Raw genomic sequence first — 23,439 nt, forward strand, 5'->3', positions numbered from 1 at the left:
ATAGGAAGCTGAGGAAGAGGACAAAAAATGTGCCAATGAGCTGGAGTCCTTGGAGAAACACAAGCACCTGCTGGAGAGTGCAGTTAACGAGGGCCTCAGTGAAGCTATGAATGAGTTAGATGCTATTCAGCGGGAGTAAGTTCATCTTGCCAAGATTTGTAATGTTTATTTTCAGTTTAGTTAACATTTATATAAAACTAGGTCTAAGTTTATTTGCTTTAATTTATATTATAGAGCTATTTGGGGCAGAGGGAGTGATGAGTAGAACTTAAGCAGAACAGCTTGAGACACTTGAGATACTTTCCCTAGATAAATACATTCTGCTACCATTATAGCTATTGCCCCCCTATTATCTTTTCAGTCAGAAGGGGACTGAATAGTTAACCCATAGGCTCTATGTTAATTTATATTAAAATACACTTTTTTTCTTTTAAGTGTTAAGGGGCCCTCAAAAAAACTACAAAATAAACTTTCTTTGAGGTTGGAAGTATCCAACCTTAAGAAATCACACCTTAATCCTTAAGAAAATCACACCTCTTTGTTTCCTTATTTGTAGCCTAGGGACAGAAAACTTAGTCGAAGGTATCTTTGGCATATAGTCTTTGTTTTTAATTTAAATTTGAATGCCTAAGGCTCCTATTTCCTCATTCATATGTATTTAATGTCTTGTCCCTGATTAAGTTTACAATCCTTTTAGAGACTCAGGTAAACAATTTGCTCCCAAGCTTTGTATATTAAAGCATGAGGTTTTGGTGCTGTTTTGTGCTGTTGCTTGCATGGGATCTTTGAAAATGTTTTTATTTCTGTTTTAATGATTGTGAACTGTACCTTTGTGAATGATACACTGGGCAAGCAGCACCTATACCAATCACAGCCTGGTTTTATTGAATATAAAAAGAAGTGAGGTAGCTAGAACTGATATATTAGGTTTTGTCCTAGACAATTCAAACAAGAGTTTTTATCCTACAGATGCCAACTAGTTGTGCAGACCACAACTGAAGAAAGACGAAAAGTGGGAAATAACTTGCAGCGTCTTTTAGAGATGGTTGCTACACACGTAGGGTCTGTAGAGGTAAGTGTGTGAAGGTCTTTCCTACATTCTAAGAAAACTTTTTAAAACTTTTATGTATTTCTGTTTTGTTTCTACAGAAATTAAATGATAAATTTTATTTCTGTGGAAAATATGATCTAGTAAAAATTTATCAGAAGAATTTTGTGTAGCAGTGTGCATTTCGTAAAGTGATCTGTTTTACATAGGTTTACTATATAACCCAGCAGTTCCACTCCTAGGTATCAACCCACCAAAAGGAATGAAAATATATGTCCATACAAAGACTTGCAGACAGATGTTCATAGCAACATTATTCATAATAGCCAAAAAGTGTAAACAACCCAAATATTTATTAACTGGTGAATGATATACCCATATATTGGAATACGATTCAGCAAAAAAAGGAAAGAAGCACTTACGCATGCTACAACGTGCACGAATGTCAAAAACATTATGCTCAGTAAAAGATGTGAAAGCCTACATATTTATGACTAACTAATATAAAATGTTCCGAAAAGGCAAATCCACAGAGTTGGAGAGTAGATTTGTGGTTGCCAGGAGCTGGGGTGGGAATAAGGGCAGATGGGCACAAAGATTGTGGTGAGGGTTGTGCAACTCTGTCACTTAATTATTAAGTTACTCTTCTTGTTGCTTAAGGTACAAGCCCTTAATAAAAAATAATCTGTTTTATTTGCATAAACAACATACAATGATATTTATTACATCAACAGTATATAATGATGTTGTGCCAGGCCATATTCTACATACTGAAAACATATTAGTACGTTTAAGATTTAATTATGATTAAGATGAAAGAGCATGTGTTAATAACAAATATTTTTCCTGTTACAAAGCAAGATTCAACTGAATAAATTTGAAGGTCAAATCGGCTTTATCCAGTGATTCATGTGTTGGGCAGCATCCCTTCTAGCAAATAGAAAGGAGCTCCAAGGAGTACAGAAAGGAAAAGGTTTTCAAAGGCAGAGGGGGAGTGGGACAAAGAAGACTTAAATTTAAAAAGGATTATTTCAGGCAAGGTGGCAAGGTCACCTCCCTTTGTGGGACAAAGATTCTATTAGACAGATTACCTCACTGGTCCTGACCAGGAAATTCCAGAAGGACCAGTTAGATTACAGTCCTGGGGTAGGTTGAAACGGCAGTTAGGTTAGGTATCGAGTCCTAGTTTGGTGACATGGACTTAGCACGAGTGACTCCATTTTGGGCCTGTTGTTCCTTTTTAACAGTTCCCCCCTTTTGATCACACTCTCAGCTTGACTGAGAGAGACGTGATCAAAATTTAAGGCGTTAGCACCACTCTCAACTATTGCTTGCAGTTTTTGTTGATGCTTTGTGTGGTATTCATAGGTCATGATGTTCTTGCTTAATCCATGTAATATTCACAGATCCCAGCTCCAAGTTCACAATTGTTGATTTGGTCATTCCCTTTGCTTCTTTACTGATTTTTCAGTCTTAGGGAAATCATTTGCTTGTTGGTTAGCAGCTGCAAACATGCATTTAAAGCTTTTAAGAGAATGCAACGCACTGGGGAGACCATTATGATTATAATAAGCAAGATAATCCCCAGTGTTTGAAGTGCACTTTGAAGCCATGGTCCCCAAAACCCAAACCAATCGAAACCAAATAAGTCAAAGACCCCACTGAAGGAGTCGCCTTTTTAAGCCAAGTGGCCTGCTCAGTGATCTTACGTTAACTGAGTTTCAACTTCCGCAGAAGTGGTAATCCAGGTGTAGCAGGTGGCGTTGGCCACAGCACAAACAGTTCCTGGCTCAGCTAAAATATAATCAAGGACTATCCTGTTATCAAGAACAATTTCAGCCAAAGAGTCTAAGGATTTTTGTTGGGCAGTTGTTGCTTTAGCGGCAAATTCCATAATGCTTTCAAGAGTTAGCGAGAGGTTCCTGATCATAGCCTCAATTGCAGTAACTCCTACCCGGGGAAGGTAGGGTTCTCTCAAAGGAATCAAATCCAGAGTAATGAATCCCTCCTGGTAATTCCCATTTGAATCTGTGGCTCAGTACTGGAAATGTGACATCCATTGAGACCAGGAAAATTTTAAGGATCTGTAGAACACACAGGCAGCTTTATTCTGGTTACCCTCGCCTGTGTCACTTTGTATAGAGCCTGGATGCCAAATTCCCCAAGTTTGGGGTTATTAACCAGAAATGAAGAAACAGACCAGGGATCTCTTGCATCATGAACCTATCAGAGTGTTTTGTTTTCTTAATGACCGATCCAGCAATTTGAAATGTTACCCGCCTGAGCATTGACCTGGGAGATACGGATAATGGCACTATCTTTTCAGGCCAATGCCAGAATAAAGGAAAGAAAGAGAAGAAAGGGTTTCATGTTTAGTTAAAGCATAAATCTTGATCCAGCATCTTGGGAGGAAGCATTCTACCTCAGTGTCAGCTACTTCTCTTCCTATCAATTTGGTTTGGAGGTCTCCAGCGTTTATATAGGACCAGATGTCAGGTGGAGCCTTCTTCAGCTGGAGATGTATATCTGAGATTCACGTCCCTGAAATTTGGCTGCCATCTGGGTAGTGAGGAGGATCTGTTGTAATTCTCGTCCAAGGAAATTCAAGGCAGTCTTTGTTATTACTGACTCTAAATTAGAAGTGTAGGAGAAATTTGGAAATGTTAGTTTGGAGGGTTGTAGCCAGATATTTGAGGAGCTAGAAGAATTCAGGATCCAGTCCAATTTACAGATATGTGACAAAACCTCAAAGACAATTAACAGGACTGGAATCTAATATCCACAAAGGTGCAGGCATAACTTTTCTCTCTACAATTATCCCTGTTTATTTTTTCCATGGGTAATCACAGTAAAACTAATTTGTCTGCATTAAATTTGGCTTGGTTATTTACAGAAGTGCAGCAAGAATAGTGATTGACCATGTAAGTTCTTTTTAAGACTGCTTTGCTGGAACCTTGTAAGCAAGGTACCAGGTCAAGTTTTCAAGGGGCTTTATTGGCTCCATAAAGTCAAACTTAATACCTTAAAACTGTCTCGTCCCATCTGAGTTTATGTACATCTCTGTCAAATGTGACAGTCCAGTTAAAGCCTTGGTAATATAGCCAATGTTTCCAGTCGTATCCTGTTACAAGAACAGATTCATATTGAACTTATGCAAATAACTTAATTATATTGCCATGAAAAGAATATTTAAGAGTTTCTGAATTCTGGAGTGTTCAGGTAGGGAGAAAAAGTAAATGTTTCATCTTAGTTTACAAAGGTATACTTTACCAATTGCTGTTAAGTCATAAATGGCTTAAGAGAAAAGGTTTCTTTAAATCTGGAAAAACAAAAAAATTAAGAAACCAGCCATGTTTTACAACAAAGTCATAAAAATTTTAATCATCCTCCTCAGTTCATTCAGTCCCGTGTCATTAATTCTTGTTCTGCTTAAATCCTGTATTTCCATTAATTCTGGAAATTCTTACACAGTTCATTTTTATGATCTTCAAAGTTATCAGAAACCTGTACTTTTCAAAAGTCCTTTCCATGAATCTTCTTGAAGATGAAGCACTTTTGTAGGAACACTTTTACAAAAGCATCTGAGGAAAACAATAACTGTCTGAAATGACAGAAGACTTTTTTTAAATGCCCATTGTTAAAGATTTAATAAGAGTTTATTATAATGGAATTGATAAGGAAATTTCCTTATCAAAAGGTTTTAAAATACTTGGTCAGACAGGTCACTGTGAAACAATACTTAAGTTATTTATCTAACCATAGTGACAGAAGTCAAATGCAGAAAGTTAAATAGTTGCCAAAACAAACAAACAAAACAATAGCTGTTTTAATAAGGAGGACTGTTTTAATAGGAAGACTATTTTTAATAAGGAAGCTGTTTTAATAAGGAATAAGCTGTTTTAATAGTAATCAAAGAACTGATTTAAAAAACATGAAACACAGGAAATTATTTTGACAAGACACAAAATCTTTCTTTTCTTGGCAGATTGCTTAAAAGATCAAGAAAAACCTTTGAATCACTTACTAGAAGCAGACCAATAGTCCAAGAAATTTTTGTTCTTTTAACAGATGAAAGAAATTTAAGGGTTTTTGTTTTTGTTTTTGTTTTAATTTTATTTTTGGCTGCGTTGGGTCTTCGCTGACTGTGCACGGGCTTTCTCTGGTTGCGGTGAGCGGGGGCTACTCTTCATTGTGGTGCGTGGGCTTCTCATCACAGTGGCTTCTCTTGTTGCAGAGCACAGGCTCTAGGCGCATGGGCTTAAGTAGTTGTGTCACGCAGGCTCAGTAGTTGTGGCACATGGACTTAGTTGCTTCACGGCATGTGGGATCTTCCTGGACCAGGGCTTGAACCCATGTCCCCTGCATTGTCAGGCGGACTCTTAACCACTGAACCACCAAGGAAGCCCCAGAAATTTAAGTTTTAATTTTACATAAGTACATTACTGATTTTAAAGCTTATTTTTTAAATCCTTATAATAAATTCATTCTGTCTTTCCCAGTTTGACGATGCATAAATTCCTTTCATGAGATTCCTTTTCTATAAACCTTCTACAGCTATCTTTTTATTTCTAGTAACTTTAATTACATATGTATTAGAATTTTTAACCCTTAAAAACCTTAATTGCTGGTGGAAACTAAGAAGTAAACAGTTGTGACTCACACTGGTATTCTGTGGCTTGCCAAATTTATAAATGCTTTTTATAAAAATGCATATTTTCTCATAGTAAATTTCTCTATGTGTGGCACTGGACGTGTTTACCAATAGACCCAAATATCTTTAGTTTTTCTGTAAAAGTGTTACCTCAAAATTGGGCTTGCCTCTTGGTGGGTGTCGAGCCAAAAGACACAACCAAGACTGGGGGAAGGAAGGATTTATGATTACTTGCAACACATAAGGAGAACACCAGGGATCTTTCCCAAAGCAGTGTCTCCCCAAACAGCAAAGTTGGGGAAGTTTTAAGCTAAGGGTACATACATATTCATGAAGGGGCTTGGGCAGTCCACAGAGTCCAGACTTTACTTGCTTCAAGCCACAGGTGTCAGAAAAGGTCAACATCATCATCCCTTAGGTTCCAGTTGATCTGAAGGTTGAGCACTTCAGGCTAATGTTCCACATTGAAACAGAACTGGAAGTCTTTACAACAGATAAAATAGCTTTGCTATTGTTATTTCTCTTGTCTGATAACAATTTGTTTCTGCATTCTTCTGTTCCCTTAAGATCATTAATTACTGAGACCTGTTCAAGGGCAAGCACTGAGGCCAGGCTTAGATCACAAAATGACTTTGGCCAAAAATCGTTTCTCTTATGTCCAGAAAGCCATGCCTGATTTTCTTTTCTGTATTCTGTTGTGTGTGTGTGTGTGTGTGTGTGTGTGTGTGTGTGTGTAAATGTCTTTTTTATATTCTATGTGTGTAAATGTCTATTTTATATTCTAAATATTACTAAGACCAGTGTCAAAGAGTGTACTGGTTATGTTTTCTTCTAGGAGTTTTATGGTTTCCAGTCATCCATTTAGGTCTTTAATCCCATTTTGAGTTTGTTTTTGTATTGAATATATGGTGTTAAAATGTTCTAATATCATTCTTTTACATGTAGCTGCCCAGTTTTCCCAGCACCACTTAATGAAGAGACCATCTTTTCTCCAATCTATATTCTTACTTCCTTTGTCATAGATTAATTGCCCATAAGTACATGGGTTTATTTCTGGGCTGTCTATCTGTTCCATTGATCTATGTGTCTGTTCTTGTGCTAGTACCATACTGTTTTGATTACTGTATCTTTGTCGTGTAATCTGATGTCAGGGAACATGATACTTACAGCTCTGTTCTTTCTCAAGGTTTTTTTGGCTATTTGAGGTCTTGTGTGTTTCTGTACAAATTTTTAAATTATTTGTTCTAGGTCTATGAAAAATGCAATTGATAGTCTGATAGGGATTGCATTGAATCTGTAGATTGCCTTGGGTAATATGGTCATTTTAACAATATTCTTGTAATCCAAGAAAATGGTATATCTTTCCAACTATTTGTGTCATCTTCAGTTTCTTTCATCAGTGTCTAATAGTTTTCTGAGTATAGGTCTTTTACCTCCTTAAGTAGGTTTATTCCTAGCTATTTTATTCTTTTTAATGCAATGGTAAATGGGATTGTTTCCCAAATTTCTCTTTGTGTTAGTTCATTATTAGTGTATAGAAATGCAATAGATTTCTGTATATTAATTTTGTAATTAAGAGGCATCCCCAAAAATGGTGCAAAAGATATTTTATATTCCTCTCTCTACTGGGTACTACAGACAGAGGTCCAGGAGATCTGACTATAGTAAGAATTCTTAAGGACCCTTAGGAAGCTTCTGCCGATTTTCCCAGGATCTCATCTGCAGACTCCGAGTGGGGTTTTAAAGTATTTTCATTTCCCTTGGCTGTTCAAGGAAATAATATAGCAGTTTACCAGAAAATCCCTGACTTCTGTCAGCTCTGGGAGGGGCCCATATGGAGGCCCTCTCTTGAAGGCAGACATGGTTGCATCTGTAGGGCCATTCACTTGGCTACTTTTGTTTATGGTTTTGTAAGTCTCTTCAGAGTAGAAAGAGAGAGGATTACTAAATGAATACTCAAGTAAAGGAGGATAAAGGACAGCAGCAGGAGTTATGTCAGTCTTCTAGTCTTTTGTTTTAGGTGCCTCTTATGTCTTTTTCGTTAGCCTTTTGTAACAAACCTTTCAATGAACTATTTTGCAATTTTGAAGCTTTTTAGAGGCTTTTTTATACTTTTTAAGTGCACTTCTTAAGTTATCTATCTAATTGGAACTTTCCTCATGATGGCCACTGTACTTTCCCCGAGGGCTGGTGGCAGTTTGGTAGGACCCTGGCCACAAATGCAGTTCAGCACACACTTCTGTCAGGCAGGCCATATTTTGGGGCTCGCAATCTGATGGTTACCAAGCCAAGTCCTCAAGACACAAAATTCCAGGTTGTCTTTAGTAAAATTTTGGCCATCTTTGTAGATATTTATAGCTTCTGAGACCATAAGCAGGTATGTCTGAAGGTAGTGTACTTAACTCTTTTGATTTTAAGGATCTTATTTTTATTTCTATTTATTTGGTTTTTTATTTGTTAGTTTAAGGATTTTTTTGTTTTTGTTTTTGTTTTGCGGTACGCGGACCTCTCACTGTTGTGGCCTCTCCCGTTGCGGAGCACAGGCTCCGGACGCGCAGGCTCAGTGGCCATGGCTCACGGGCCTAGTCGCTCTGCGGCATGTGGGATCCTCCTGGACCGGGGCAGAACCCATATCCCCTGCATCGGCAGGCAGACTCTCAACCACTGTGCCACCAGGGAAGCCCTGTTAGTTTAAGTTTTGAGGGGTATTTTGTTTGGGTAATTTGTTTTTGTAGGGGTGTTTTTTTTTGGGGGGGGGAGTTCTTCCAAGATCACCATTATAAGTAATAGCCTTTGCTTAAAACAAAATTTTATTCATCTGAGGCCTCACACTGGACCCAGTCCACCTAAATCAGACCCAGTCCGATTCCAGACCCAGTTGGTTCTTAAGTTGGACCGTGTCCTACTCCAGCTGGTAACACCAGTTTCCAGTGTGTCACCTGGGGGATGGGAAAAGGATTGAGCCAGCAAACCTCAGCAAATGGGATTGCAGACAGGGGCTCCACATAAATGGGAACTTGGAACTGCCACTAACAGTTCCCATGTGAATAGATTCTTGGGGCAGAATCAAGGCCTGGAGTTTCCAGTCAAATAGGAAACGTGTGGAAAGCCAATTATATCTGGAGCCTTGACACAAATAGAGCAGAGTTCAGAACTGAGAGGAACTTACCCACGGCCCTCAGAAACAGTGAGAAAGACAGTGAACCAAAGGCTTCATGGGTACCACACCTGCATTTCTCATTGTTCCTGAGACCCTATCAGAAGTTCACTTCGGATCCCGTTGCTGCAACCAAAACTGTTAGAAAAATTCAACTGAGTAAATCTGAAGATCAAATTGGCTTTGCTCAGTGATTCATGTTTCGGGCAGCATCCTATCTAGCAAATAGAAAGGAGCTCCAAGGAGCTACAGAAAAGAAAAGGTTTTTAAAGGCAGGGTAGGGGGTGGGGGGGACAAAGAAGTCATAAATTTAAAAAGGATTAATTATTTCAGGCAAGATGGCAAGGTCACCTCCCTTTATGGGATACAAGGTTGTTATTAGGCAGATTACCTCACTGATGCTGACCAGGAAATTCCAAAAGGACCAGTAAAGATTACGTTCCTGGGGAAGGTTGAAACTGCAATTAGGTTAGGTATTAAGTCCCTTTTAGTGACATAGGCTTAGCTCAAGTGACTCCATTTATAGCCTGTTGTTCGTTTGTTTTTTTATGTTTTTTTTTAATATATTTATGGACTTTTTATTTATTGATTTTATTTTTGGCTGTGTTGGGTCTTCGTTGCTGTGCGGGCTTTCTCTAGTTGCAGCGAGCGGGGGCTACTCTTCATTGCGGTGCGTGGGCTTCTCATTGCAGTGGCTTCTCTTGTTGCGGAGCACAGGCTCAGTATTCATGGCACACAGACTTAGTTGCTCCGCAGCACGTGGGATCTTCCCGGACCAGGGAATGAACCTGTGTCCCCTGCATTGGCAGGCGGATTCTTAACCAATGCGCCACCAGGGAAGTCCCAGTTGTTTCTTTTTAACATTCTTTTCTGTTAATTTCGTATAAACACAGAAAATAGTATTTCAGAAACATGAAGTCTCCCTTAGCTCCACCTTTCACATAGCTTGAAAGTTTAACAATAAAACTATTCCTCCAACCTGCTGTACAGAGCCCAAAAACTAAAATAAATTGCTAAATCTAAAATTCCTTGGTAATTTATTAGGAGATAATGTATTCCCAGTTGTGAATTGTTTAAGGGGGAAAAAAGCTCATCATATCACATTAATAGGCTTTCATTTATTTGAAAACAGAACATTTGATCTTATATCCCCTCATCTCTCCTGAATGACATGAACTGCTGCTTGCTTGCCAGTACTTTCTCTGCTTAGTGGTAAGAACTAAGAAAAGCATCCTGGAATAAATACTAGGTCAGAAAACCTAGGTTCTACCCACTTCTTCCTAGTTCAACCACTTAGTGGCTCTATAACCTTTCATGGATCCTTTTTTAACAAGTATTGTTCATCTGAACCACAGACCAGAAAATGATTTGAGTGATTACATTTCTGGAGGTCAGAAGTCTAAAATGGTCCCTCCGGGTTGTACTCCTTCTAGAGGGTCTAGGGAGGAATCCAGTTCCTTGCCTTTTCCACCTTCCAGAGGTCACCTGCAGTCCTTGGGTTGCAGCCTCTTCCTCCATCTTCAAAGCCAGCAACACAGCATCGTCTGTCCTTTCTGAGCTCTCTTTTGTCCTTATGTCTTCTCTCTCCGACTCCCACACTGCCAATTCCCTCTTATAAAGACCGTTGTACATTGGACGCACCAGGATAATGCAGAATAATCTCCTTTTCTCAAAATCCGTTACTCAGTCACATCTTCAAAGTTCCATTTACCATGTAAGATAGCACATTCACAGGTTCTTGTGATCAGGACATGGACACCTTTGAGGAGTCAGCCTACCACACCTGGGAACAAACAAAAATTCATTAACAGTAAAATGGATAAGTAAATGTTGGTATATTCATTCAACAGAATGTTATATAGCAGTATATGAATAAACTGTAGCTATATGCAATAACATGAATGAATCTCAAAATTCTGTGTGGAAAAAAACCCAAGTCATAACACATTACATTTAATATTGTTCAGTAAACATGAAGGTTAAAACCAGGTACCACTAAACTAGTATATCATTTATATATTTAATCTGTGTGTGTGTAGTAAAAGTATAAAGAAAAGTACCTTTCAGGAGAATGGTTGTGTCTGGGAGAAAAGAGGGTATAAGATTAGGAAAGGGCACAAAAGGAGCCTGCTAGGTGGATGCAAGAGTATTCTTTTTATTCCTCTTCTTACAAATGTTATACTCTTATTTGTAGATTTCACAATTAAACACTTTAAAAGAAATTAATGTTTTTACATTAACAGTTGTTAATTGTTTCCACTAGAAACATCTTGAGGAGCAGATTGCTAAAGCTGATAGAGAGTATGAAGAATACACGTCTGAAGATCTCTTGGACAATATTAGAGAGATTGGAGACAAGTATAAGAAGAAAGCTGCTCTACTTAAGGCTTCTGATGAATGAAGATAAAATGGTGATTAAGCGAGAACTTTATTAACAGTGGAAATTTTGAAATGTCCTTTGTAGGTTTGAAAAATCTCTTAGCATATCCTATATCCCTCCTTACAATGAAGTCTCATGACCACATCTTCCCAAGCCCGTGAAATATTTTTATATCTTTTATAAATCTAGTTCATTAACTTAAGGTATGTATAACCTGAAATTATAACTGGTTGGACTGTTATCTTTAGTTATGAAAGACCAATTATATTATGTACCTGTAGTTAATAAACTTATATCAATAAAGTGTGTTTTTCCCATGATCTCTCTGCCTAACTTGAGATAGTTAGAAAAATAGGTATTTTGAATTAAACCAGGAGTCAGCAAACTAACTGTGGGCCAAATCTAATCACACCCATTCACTTACATACCATCTATGACTACTTTCCCATTACAAGAGCAGAGTTAAGTGTGTGCGACAGAGATCATGTGGCCTGAAAAGCCAAAAATGTGTACTATCTGGCCCTTTACAGAAAGTTTGCCAATCCCTGGGATAAACCATACAAAGGTTGGCACTGACTGACTAAAAAACTTTCCTAATCACTTTGGACACAGAGACCCACTCCTTATCCAGAGCTAAGAAGCTAAAGTTCTTTCTGGCTTCATGCCATCTTTACTCTGAAGTAAGTAGAAGAATGTGGAATGCGAGAATCAGAAGAAATAATCTTGTTTAACCCCCTCATTTTAGAGATGAAAATACATTCCTAGAGAAGTTCTGATTTACTCATGTCATGCGTCTTAGTGGTAGAAGCCACCCTGAGCTTCTTGAACCTGTGCTCAATCCTGAGTACAGCCACAGGAGCCCTGAAACATGAATGTTCTGGATGGTGAGGGAGTCATATTAGAAAGTGGGATTTTTAGACAGGTCTAAGTTGTTAGGAAGCTCCTCCTTAAATTGAACTAAAATCTGCCTCCAGTTGAATTTTCTATTCTTTTAACTTTATTCCAACTCTAATATAAGTCAGAATGAAGAACATGGTAAAATGAAACGTAAGCAATATACAGAACGGGATTCCAGCAACATTTTATGAAGAGAGGGCATTCAGCCTGACAGCGTGGAAACAAAGACAGGTCGTTGCTGGGAGATAATTAATAGGTATGGCAAGATTAATGGTTACCAATTTATTCAACAATCTTGACTCCAACATCCAATAGAACTTGCTTCAATGTTGGAAATATTCTGCCTGCACTATCCTGTATGATACCTGCTATATGAATCTATTGTGTACTCAAGTGATATATATGTATGACAAAATAAAGACTCAGAGCTTTGCCACTCAGAACATGGTATGGAAATAGCATCAGCATCACCTTGGAGCTTGTTAAAAATGCAGACCCTTGGCCCCACCCCAAACCTACTGAATCAGAATCTGCACCTTTTACAGTGTATTGACATAGACTGTACATATTTAAACTTTTCATTAAGTTCCAACATACATATACACTCCCATAAAATCAAAATCACAGTCAAGGTAATGAATATATCTTTTGTTTGTTTGTTTGTTTTTGTTTTTGTTTTCGCGGTACGCGGGCCTCTCACTGCCGCGGCCTCTCCCATTGCGGAGCACAGGCTCCGGACGCACAGGCCCAGTGGCCACGGCCCACGGGCCCAGCCGCTCCGCGGCACGCGGGGCCCTCCCGGACCAGGGCACGAACCCACGTCCCCTGCATCGGCAGGCGGACTCTCAACCACTGCGCCACCAGGGAAGCCCTGAATATATCTTAAACCTCTAAAAGTTTCCTCGTTGCCCTTTGCAATACTTTCTCTTGCCCCTACCTGACACCTGCCTGACACCCATCCCCAGGCAAGCACTGATCTCCCTTCTATTACTATAGATTAGTTTGCATTTTCTAGAATTTTCTATAAATAGAATCATATAGTATGTACATTTGTATGGCTTCTTTCAGAAAATTGTGAGGTCCACGTTGCACTGTATATCAGTAGTTCATACTTTTTCATTGCTGAGTAGTGTTCCATTGTATGTATATATCGAGTTTGTTTATCCATGTACCTGATGGACATTTGGGTTGTTTACAGTTTGGGGCTATTATAAATAAGGTCATTATGAACGTTCATGTACAGATGTTTGCATGGACATATCCTTTCATTTCTCTTGGGTAAACACCTAGGAGTGGAATGGCTAGTTCACATATGGTAGATGCATATTTAACTTTCATGAAACTTAGAAAATGTTTCCTAAAGTGGTTGTATCATATGTTCCTATCTGCAGCGTGTGAGTTGCTCACGTCCTTAACCACACTTGTATGGTTTTAGTTTAGCCATCCTAAGGGTATATGGTTCTATCTACTGTGATATTAATTTGCATTTCCCTAATGACCAAAGGTGTTAAGCATCATTTCATGTGCTTTTTTTTCAACCATATATGTTTTATATATAATGAGTCTGTGACTCATTTTCTTAATAGTGTCTTTTGAAGAACAAAAGTTTTAAATTTTGATGAGACCCAATTTATCACTTTTTTTAAAAATACTTTCTTCATTTTGTGTAGTATTTAAGGAATCTTTGCCAGCATCACTGATTTACACCTATGTTTTATTCTAGAAGTCTTATAGTTTTGACTACTAAATCAAAATCAGAAGTCAAATGTGCATTTTAGAAAGGTCTCCAAGGGGGCTTCCCTGGTGGCACAGTGGTTAAGAATCCGCCTGCCAATGCAGGGGACACGGGTTCGAGCCCTGGTCTGGGAAGATCCCACATGCCGCGGAGCAGCTAAGCCCGTGCATCACAACTGCTGAGCCTGATCTCTAGAGCCCGTGAGCCACAACTACTGAGCCCACATGCTGCAACCACTGAAGCCCGCCTGCCTAGAGCCCGTGGTTCGCAACAAGAGAAGTCACCATAATGAGAAGCCAGCACGCCGCAACTAGAGAAAGCCCGCACGCAGCAACGAAGACCCAACGCAGCCAAAAATAAAATAAACTTTTTTTAAAATTACTATTAAGGGCTTCCTTGGTGGCAACAGTGGTTGAGAATCTGCCTGCCAATGCAGGGGACACGGGTTCGAGCCCTGGTCTGGGAAGATCCCACATGCCGCGGAGCAACTAGGCCCGTGAGCCACAACTACTGAGCCTGCGCGTCTGGAGCTTGTGCTCCACAACAAGAGAGGCTGCGACAGTGAGAGGCCCGCGCACCGTGATGAAGAGTGGACCCTGCTTGCCACAACTAGAGAAAGCCCACGCACAGAAACGAAGACCCAACACAGCCATAAATAAATAAATAAATCTTTTTTTTTTAATTACTATTAAAAAAAGTTCCCTGAGTTGTCATATGTACGTTAAAATTGGAGGTGCACTGCTTTAAAAGAAAAAGTCACCACTAGTTAAATATCATCCATAATGTGATACTATTTAATAGCGACTCTAGGAATGATAGAAAAATTATACTAAGTTTAACCAAAGTGATAACCTCAGCACAACTTAGGACGTGCTCAAGAGACAGAAGTGATAAATGTACTTGCACTTTTCACTTCACGTTTACCTCACTCTACACGCTTTCTTCTGAATTCCTAAGCACATGCTTATCTCCAGAAGTAACACTATTAAAGTACAATAGATGTTCCAGTTACAAGTTCCAAGAATCCTAGAGTCACAAAAGCCTTTAGATATACAAATCAACCTTCCAATCAATGAGGAACACTTCCCACAGCATTTTTTTCTTTTTTTTTTTGCGGTACGCGGGCCTCTCACCGTTGTGGCCTCTCCCGTTGCGGAGCACAGGCTCCAGACGCGCAGACTCAGCGGCCATGGCTCACGGGCCTAGCCGCTCCACGGCATGTGGGATCTTCCCGGACCGGGGCACGAACCTGTGTCCCCCACATCGGCAGGCGGACTCTCAACCACTGTGCCACCAGGGAAGCCCCCCACAGCATTTTGTAGATGGTTACCTGGCCCTCTTCTGAATACTTCGGTGATAGGACTGCTTCCAAATGGCTCTTCGAAGCATTTGATGGCTAAGCATCACTGCTTGCCTGAAAGTTCTGTCTCATATTGGACCAAAATCTGCCTTCATGTAACCTCCTCCAGTTACAACTTTTTGTCATAGAACAGTAGGGTTGTCATAGTTTCCAGTTCCACTTAGGGACATCAATTGCCTATTATTGTTTATCTTATGTTTGATCCTGTGTTTAATTAAGTCAGTCTTTCCCGAATTGCTTTGATCTCTGTTATTTTACCTTGCTTTCAATGTTACTCTTTTAAGCCTTTCCTCTATAGAAATATTTTTTCTTTTTTTAATTTTGAAATAATTTGACTTTTAAAAAGTTGTAAGACTAATACAAATAACCCCCTTCACACAAATCCCCTAGCTAATATTTTATTACACTTATTTATCATTCTCTCCCCCGCCCTCCCTATTTATTTATTTAGCTAGCTAGCTAGCTCTGCATCTTGACTCACTTGTAAGTTGCAGACATGATACCCCTTTACCTCTAAATACTTCAGTGTATATTTCCTAAAAACAATGACAATTTTGTATAATCATAAGACAATTTCAAAATCAGGAAATTAATATTGGTATGTTATTACCTAATCTACAGAACTTACTCAAATTTTGCCAGTTGTCCCAATAATGTCCTTTATTAGGATTTTTTTTCTCCTGGTCCAGGATCCAATTCAGAATCACACATTGCATTTAGTTGTCAAATCTATTTAATCTCTTTTACACTGAAAGAGTTCCTTATTCTGTCTTTGACTTTCATGACCTAGACATTTTTGAAGTGTCCAGTGATTTATAGACTGTCCTTCAATTTTTGCTTAACGTGTTCTCATGATTAGATAAGATACGTATTCCTTGAAGGACACAACAGAACTGATGTTACATTCTTTTCAGTACATTGCATCAAAAGGTATGTGATACTTATGGTTCCATTAATGTTAACTTATTCACTTGGTTTGGGTGGTCCGCAAGATTACTTTTTTCCCCTTTGTAATTAAGGATATGGGACTTCCCTGGCGGTCCAGTGGTTGAGACTCTGTGCTTCCGTTGCAGGGGGCATGGGTTTGATCCTTGGTCAGGGAACTAAGATCCCACATGCTGCACAGCCAAAAAAAAGGAATTGGGGAGGACTATGTAAATATGTTTTTCATCAAGTTTTCACCTACTAGTTTCAACATCTATGTGTCTTGAATGAATTATTACTATGTTGCCAAAGAGTGATTTTTTAGAGATATAATTGACATATGATGTTTCAGGTGTACAACATAATGATTCGATATTTGTATATATTGCAAAATGACCGTCACGAGTCTAGTTAACATCCATCACAAGTAGTTACAATTTTTTTTCTTGTGATGAGAACTTTTAATACCTACCCTTAGAAACTTTCAAATATACAATATAGTATTATAAACTATAACCACCATGTGGGGGGGACGGGGAACCGGCTTGGGAGCTCAGCAGGCTTCCCGGCCCCAGCAGATCACCCTCTGCTCCTCTCCCGCTCTTCCCGGAGACTCCCTCCCACCTGCCTCTTCTGATCTCCCTGGCCTCAGGGGCGCCAATCTTGTCTGTCCTCCACTTCTCCTCCCCCCTCAGCCCGCCTACGTCCTACCGGTTCACTCTGGGGTTCCTCCCGTCTCCTTGGGGGTTACAGTCCCCCACCATCGGCTGGCAGGTGCCCTAGTTGTAGGGAGATGCTAACTCTGGGTCTTCCCGCACTGCCATCTTGACTCCCCCCCCCAGATTCTTTTATATATATTATATATATGATTGAATCGCTTTGCTGTCCACCTGACATACTGTAAATCAATTAAGCTTCAATAAAAATAAATAAATAATAAGCCACACACACACACACAAAGAATAGGCACAGACAAAATCAATCGGCCAGTTGTTAAACAGAAGTGGTGTGATGGGGCTTCCATGGTGGCTCAGTGGTTGAGAGTTCGCCTGCCGACGCAGGGGACACAGGTTCGTGCCCCGGTCCGGGAAGATCCCACATGCCGCGGAGCGGCTGGGCCCGTGAGCCATGGCCGCTGAGCCTGTGCGTCCAGAGCCTGTGCTCCGCAACAGGAGAGGCCACAGCAGTGAGAGGCCCGCGTACCGCAGAAAAAAAAAAAAAAAAAAAAAGTGGTGTGATGGGTACCTGAGGGAAATGGTCATGCTGTCAGAGATGGAAGTTCTGTGTAGGTCCAGTCGCAAAGATTCCCACTTACCAAGACTGATCTAGTTACTGCTCCCTCTGAACGTGCACCTTTCAGCCACAGAGACCAACACTGAGCCCCTGATACAGCACTATCCTTGGAGGAGACCAACTGGCCACTAGGTGGCAAATTGACCACATGAAGCCCTGTCCATCCTGGAAGGGCAGCACTTCATCCTCACCAGGATCAATAGCTACTCTGAGTAAGAGTTCCCCTTTCCTGGGACTTCCCTGGTGGCGCAGTGGTTAAGAATCCGCCTGCCAATGCAAGGGACACGGGTTCGAGCCCTGGTTCGGGAAGATCCCACATGACACAGAACAACTAAGCCCATGCACCACGGCTACTGAGCCTGCGGTCTGGAGCCCATTAGCTACTACTGAAGCCCATGTGCCTAGAGACTGTGTTCCGCAACAAGAGAAGGCACTGCAATGAGAACCCCAGGCACCTCAACAAAGAGTAGCCCCTGCTCACCACAACAAAGACCCGACACAGCCAAAAATAAATAAATAAATTTATTTTTAAAAAAATAGAGTTTGCCTTTCCTGCCTGTGGAGCATCAACCACACCACTATCTGGGGCTTTTGGAATTCTTGACTCATAGGCATGGAGTTCCAAACACTTAACATCTGATCAATGAAGGAAATAAAGGATTGAGCTCATGACCACGGGACACAATGGTCTATCTTGTACTGGACAATCCAGGGGACTAGTCTTCTAAATGTACAACTGAGATGCAAACTTAGAGGAAACACTCTGAAGGGATAGGTCCCCATCCTTTAAGATACAACATATTTATGGGAATTCCCTGGTGGTCCAGTGGTTAGGACTCAGCGCTTCCACTGCGGTGGTTGGAGTTTGATCCCTGGTGGGGGAACTAAGATCCCGCAAGCCATGGAGCCCAGCCAAAAAAAAAAAAAAAAAAGATACAACATACCTATCAAATCAGAGAGCTCTGTGTACAGCCGTGTCCCCAGTAGGAAGGCTCCATGGGACCGGGAATCAAGAGGTGGAAGCCAACGTTGTTCCACCTGCCATCCCTCCCAGTCACCCATTGAGGACTGTGTGTGTCCCATGCCCCGAGCTGCAAGGTTGAAGCTCCTGCTCCTGTAAAAGACACATTCTCCTTGTAGAAGTTGTGGTGGTGCCAGATCTTCCCCATGTCATCCTGGTTGGTGATGATGCCCTGCTCTACGAGGTACTTCAGGATCTGGACACTGTGCCTGCTTTGGGTCCTGTCCTCCAGGTAGCTGTCCTTCTGGCCCACACCCACCATGAAACCCTGGTGTTGAGGTGCCCGAGGATGGATGGGAACACAGCTAGGGGGCATTATCTCCAGCAAAGCCAGCATTGCACATGCCAAAGACATGGTGGCTGACAAGCACAGCGATTTCCTCCTGCCTTGGATCCTCCGAGGTTGGGAGCGAAGGAGGGAGAGCCTGAGCGCAGGAGCCCTCGGAGCTGAGCTGGCTGAAGAAAGGCCACCCCGGGTTCCTTTTTTTTTTTAATTTGGTCATTTATTTGACTGTGCGGGGTCTTAGTTGCAGCATGCGGGATCTTTTGTTGCAGCATGTGGGATGTAGTTCCCTGACCAGGAATGGAACCCAGGCCCCCTGCATTGAGAGCATGGAGTCTTAACCACTGGACCAGCAGGGAAGTCCCCTAGGTTCTTAGATGCTGTGTTTTCATCATCTACAGTTTCAGTTAGTGGTTTCTTTTCTTTCAAAGAATTGTTTAAAATGGGTTGAAATTTCCACATAAAAGGAGCTTTGTTGCCCTAACTTGTATTAATTTCTATTTATATTGCATGGTGACCAGAGAATGCTATCTTTACTATTTATTGTTTGCACTTTGCTGAGGTTTTTCTTTGTGGCCTGGCAGTTTTTGTGAACATTCACGGGCAATTGAAAGGAAAGCATATTCTCTTTTTTAGGATGTATTATTTGATATATCATTAATCATATCTACCTTATCAATTATATATAATTATCAATTATATTACTAAGTTTCCCATAATTTACTTATTTTTATTTACTTTATCTCTCACAGATTGAGAAAAAGAAAGGTTAAGTGATTTTGCCAAGTTCTCAATAGTAAATGGAAAAGTTCTTTAGTCAATGGCAAAACAGAATTCAGGCAGTACGATTTCAGAACCTCAGCTCTGAACTATTATGCCGCCTGACTTCTGTGGGCATTCATTAGATTTTTCTCTGTGTGTTATCACTTGGGGGTTAAACAATTTAATAGGAGGAAGAGAGATCTCCCAGGGGAACAACATGAAACCAATAAAAAAGGCACAGAAGTTTGTGAAGCAATTTAGAAAAGTATTGGAGAAGTCAGGTTATTCTCGGGGAAGCTGAGTAATTGTACAAAATGTAGCATTACATTTAGGGGATGTAAATGTAAATGTTACACGTAAATGTTAGGGGCAGGGTGCATGCGGTCAAACTGGGGATGGTAAGTGGCTAATATCAAGCAACTGAGCAAGTGGGGGACACGCTTCACCAACAGTCTGTAAGAGGGTTATGAGAGTGGGATATTTTATCCCTTGCAGACCTTCCAACCTCCGACTGGGAGGATGATTATCAGTTCTGGGGCAGAAGAGTCCACCCACCAGACAAGTGCTGGGTTAAGATAAAAGGAGGGAAGGTCCTGAGTTGTTTGCCCATGAAAGGGAGGTGACAGCGCCACTGTGGTGGAGGACGGGGTGATGAATAGCTCTCCACTGGCAGGTCTTTCAACTAAGAAAGGAGAAAGATATCTGTGCTCAAGAAGCTAGTCAGAGTAATATTCCATTGTATATATGTGCCACATCTTCTTTATCCATATATACACTACCAAACGTAAGGTAGATAGCTAGTGGGAAGCAGCCACATAGCACAGGGAGATCAGCTCGGTGCTTTGTGACCGCCTGGAGGGGTGGGATAGGGAGGGTGGGAGGGAGGAAGACGCAAGAGGGAAGAGATATGGGAACATATGTATATGTATAACTGATTCCCTTTGTTATAAAGCAGAAACTAACACACACACACAAAATTTAAAAAATTAAAAAATAAAAGCTAGTCTGTTCATCGGTAGAAATGGGTCTGTCTTAGGGAAGCCTTTGGGAATTATGTCTAAAAGAGGATGCAAACAGAGCAATGTCATTATAGGGAAAAATTACTCCCTGCTTATCTTTCAGCCTCAGAAATAGAGTGTCTATTCTCTACAAATTAGAGAATAAGGTAGTTAATCCAGTGGTCTTAAGAGAAGGCCCTTAGGTCCTTTGCTCATGAGAGTAGAGAATGCAAAACTCCACCAGCATGCTGGGAGAGAAGTGGAATGGTTGTCAAACTGATTCCCTAGGTACCTGCCAGCTTTGCAGTAGGGGAGATGAGGTTAGGTCTGTTTGAGAGACTTGGATTTCAAGGCACCAGGAGGGTCAAGGTTCAAGTTATTTGGACCCTGGAAAAGGAATCCCAGATGTGTTCTTATACCTACACCCTCGTGCCTCACCTCTTGGAAGAGGAATTTAGAGAGGTGAAACAGCTGATTATTTGAAATTGTCCATTCTCAGCCAAGCAAGGAAAGCTGTGGAAATGAATCAGGCCAGAAATGAAGTTGGCCATGGAGAAGGGGGCGAGGCTGATGTGGCTCTGACACTTTGAGCAGGAAGGTAGTAAGGGGGCTTCTAGGGGGAGGGAGAGTTGGGGAACTCCAATTCTATGAGACAGCACTCAGAGCTGAAGAAGCCACCAGAGCCAGCAAAAGCCAGCTAAAGCCACCAACCAAAGAAAAGACCACCAGGCCACACCTAGAGAAAAAAGTTGGGTTTATTGAAGTCGCTGCAGTGAGGAAGAACTAATCATGGGATGTCTCAGTAAGACAGAGTGGGGTTCGGGCTCATGCCGGTTGATTCTAAGAAAGGATGGTTAGTCATTTTTGCAACTGCAGCATAGCCTTAGTTATGTTTGGTTAGAGACACTGTCTTGTTGGCCTGACTGAGTCCTGTTGAAAACATTGTCTATCACCGTCTGACGGCTAGCAGAGTGGCTTTGCTCTTTCCCAGGTCCTAATTAGAGTTAGAGGTCCTGGTTGGGGAAAGTAATTTGGCTGACTAGAAAGCCATGGAAAAGCCTCAGTAGGGTTGTGGTTCTAGAAGAGCACTCAAGGAAAAACTCAGCTGAGCAGAGGAAAAGGGGGGATTTAGCTTACGTGGAAATAAGAGGTCACTCATCAGTTGTTGGAATATCTAAGGTGAACCTCACCTCGGATACCCAGAAGCTGTTTCCTGCACTTGCACGGGTGTTCTACTCTGTGAGAAGACTTAGGCAGATGGGGAAAAAACAGCAAAATTATACTGAGCATGTACTGTACTTCCCCTTCCTGTTGTGGTTGGCTTTGAGTTAGAACACCTTGAGGAATTTGACTTTGAGTAGCAAGCAGTTTCTGTCTCAGGCTAGCAAAGCTGGAGACAATACAGTATTTGGTATAAATTTCCCTTTGTTCTGAAAAAGCAACAGGGTTGAACAGATTTAGTTTTGCAACGTAAGGCAAAAACGTTCTCGAAAATGGAAAAGGTTGAGATGCTATGAATCTGAAAGTCTAAAACGTTCATGGGACCGTGTGTGTATATGTGCACATGCATGTGTGTGTGTGTGTGTATACGTGTGATTCTGCTTGAGTTCTTTCTTCTTTTCTGAGAAGGCTTTTTTTTTTTTTTTTTTTTTACATTTAGAGCACAGGAACAGGAGGAAGGACACACCCAACAGCTGTAGAAGCAGGAAACATCTACTCTAAAACTGAAGAACAAAAACATGAAAACTGAGAGTATTTTTTGCGTATTTTGCTCCAACTAAACTTCTTTGAAAAAGTCCAGGCTTCATCTGTGTACGATTGGGAATGGAGATGCGATGTGCAATGAATCCAGTGTGATTTATGCAGTTTTATTTCTACAAACTTACTGTTTGCTTTGGAGAATATTTCTTCTCTAGATTACATTCCAGAAGTATTAGGAGCTAAGTCCCATGGGACAGCAGTGGGGCAATTATAGGAGTGATGTTCACTTCAAGCTGGGGGAGGGTCTATGAAGAGGAACTGGCCTGGGCTTGGCAAAGGTCAACTTGAACTATTGATGAGAGTGTTTAGAACTAAAGAAAAAAAAAAAAGACTTGAGGAATGTGAAAAGTACAAGCCATCCTTCTTTTTCATAATTTATATGGTTATGTAAAAGTAAATGAGCTACTTGCTATAATACTTATGTATCTCTTGTGGGGATACTACATTCTAACTCTGTAACAGGCCAACTGCCCTGTAGGGGGAGGATGAGAAATATCCAGTTTTTAGGAAAGAGCTTAGATCTCTTTCGGGAAAGTGAAACCTAGATAGAAAATAGAAACTGTCCACGGGGAAAACCTGTGTTTTCTCTCTGGGCTTTGTTTGGGGACTACATTTTTTTAAATTAATTAATTTATTTATTTATTTATTTTTGGCTGTGTTGGGTCTTCACTGCTGTGCACGGGTTTTCTCTAGTTGCGGCACGCAGTCTTCTCATTGTGGTGGCTTCTCTTGTTGCGGAACATGGACTAGGCACACAGGCTTCAGTAGTTGTGGCACATGGGCTTAGTTGCTCCGCGGCATGTGGGATCTTCCTGGACCAGGGCTCGAACCTGTATCTCCTGCATTAGCAGGAAGATTCTTAACCACTGCACCACCAGGGAAGCCCCTATATATATATTTTTAAGTTGGAGTAAAATTGCTTTACAACGTTGTGTTAGTTTCTGCTGTACAATGAAGTGAATCAGCTATATGTATGTAGACATGTTCCGGGAACTACCAATTGTTAGAGGAAGATTTCTCTGCCCATTTGAAGGCAAGTGCTATATGCTGCAAATGATTCAGCTGCATTTTGTAAATCAGACTATACAGTCTTTTATATATTCATCACCCTTTTTGTCTTCTTTGGTCCAGTATTTCTCAAAATGTCATATTTGGACTACCTCTGTTAG

At 40.7% G+C, this 23,439-nt stretch overlaps 1 protein-coding gene across 1 annotated transcript in view; it reads left to right on the forward strand.

Annotated features, from left to right (window-relative positions):
- The window catches only part of NDC80 (NDC80 kinetochore complex component), a 54,636-nt gene extending 43,083 nt beyond the window's left edge, over positions 1 to 11,553 (forward strand). The window contains exons 15-17 of the mRNA XM_060120724.1: positions 5 to 135; positions 970 to 1,072; positions 11,120 to 11,553. Of these exons, the coding sequence (XP_059976707.1) occupies positions 5 to 135; positions 970 to 1,072; positions 11,120 to 11,257 (372 nt within the window). The 3' untranslated portion in view covers positions 11,258 to 11,553. The remainder of the gene's footprint in view (positions 1 to 4; positions 136 to 969; positions 1,073 to 11,119) is intronic.
- The last annotated feature ends 11,886 nt before the right edge of the window (positions 11,554 to 23,439 follow it).

Source organism: Lagenorhynchus albirostris, chromosome 14 (assembly GCF_949774975.1).
Source record: "Lagenorhynchus albirostris chromosome 14, mLagAlb1.1, whole genome shotgun sequence".
Lineage (NCBI taxonomy): Eukaryota > Metazoa > Chordata > Mammalia > Artiodactyla > Delphinidae > Lagenorhynchus > Lagenorhynchus albirostris.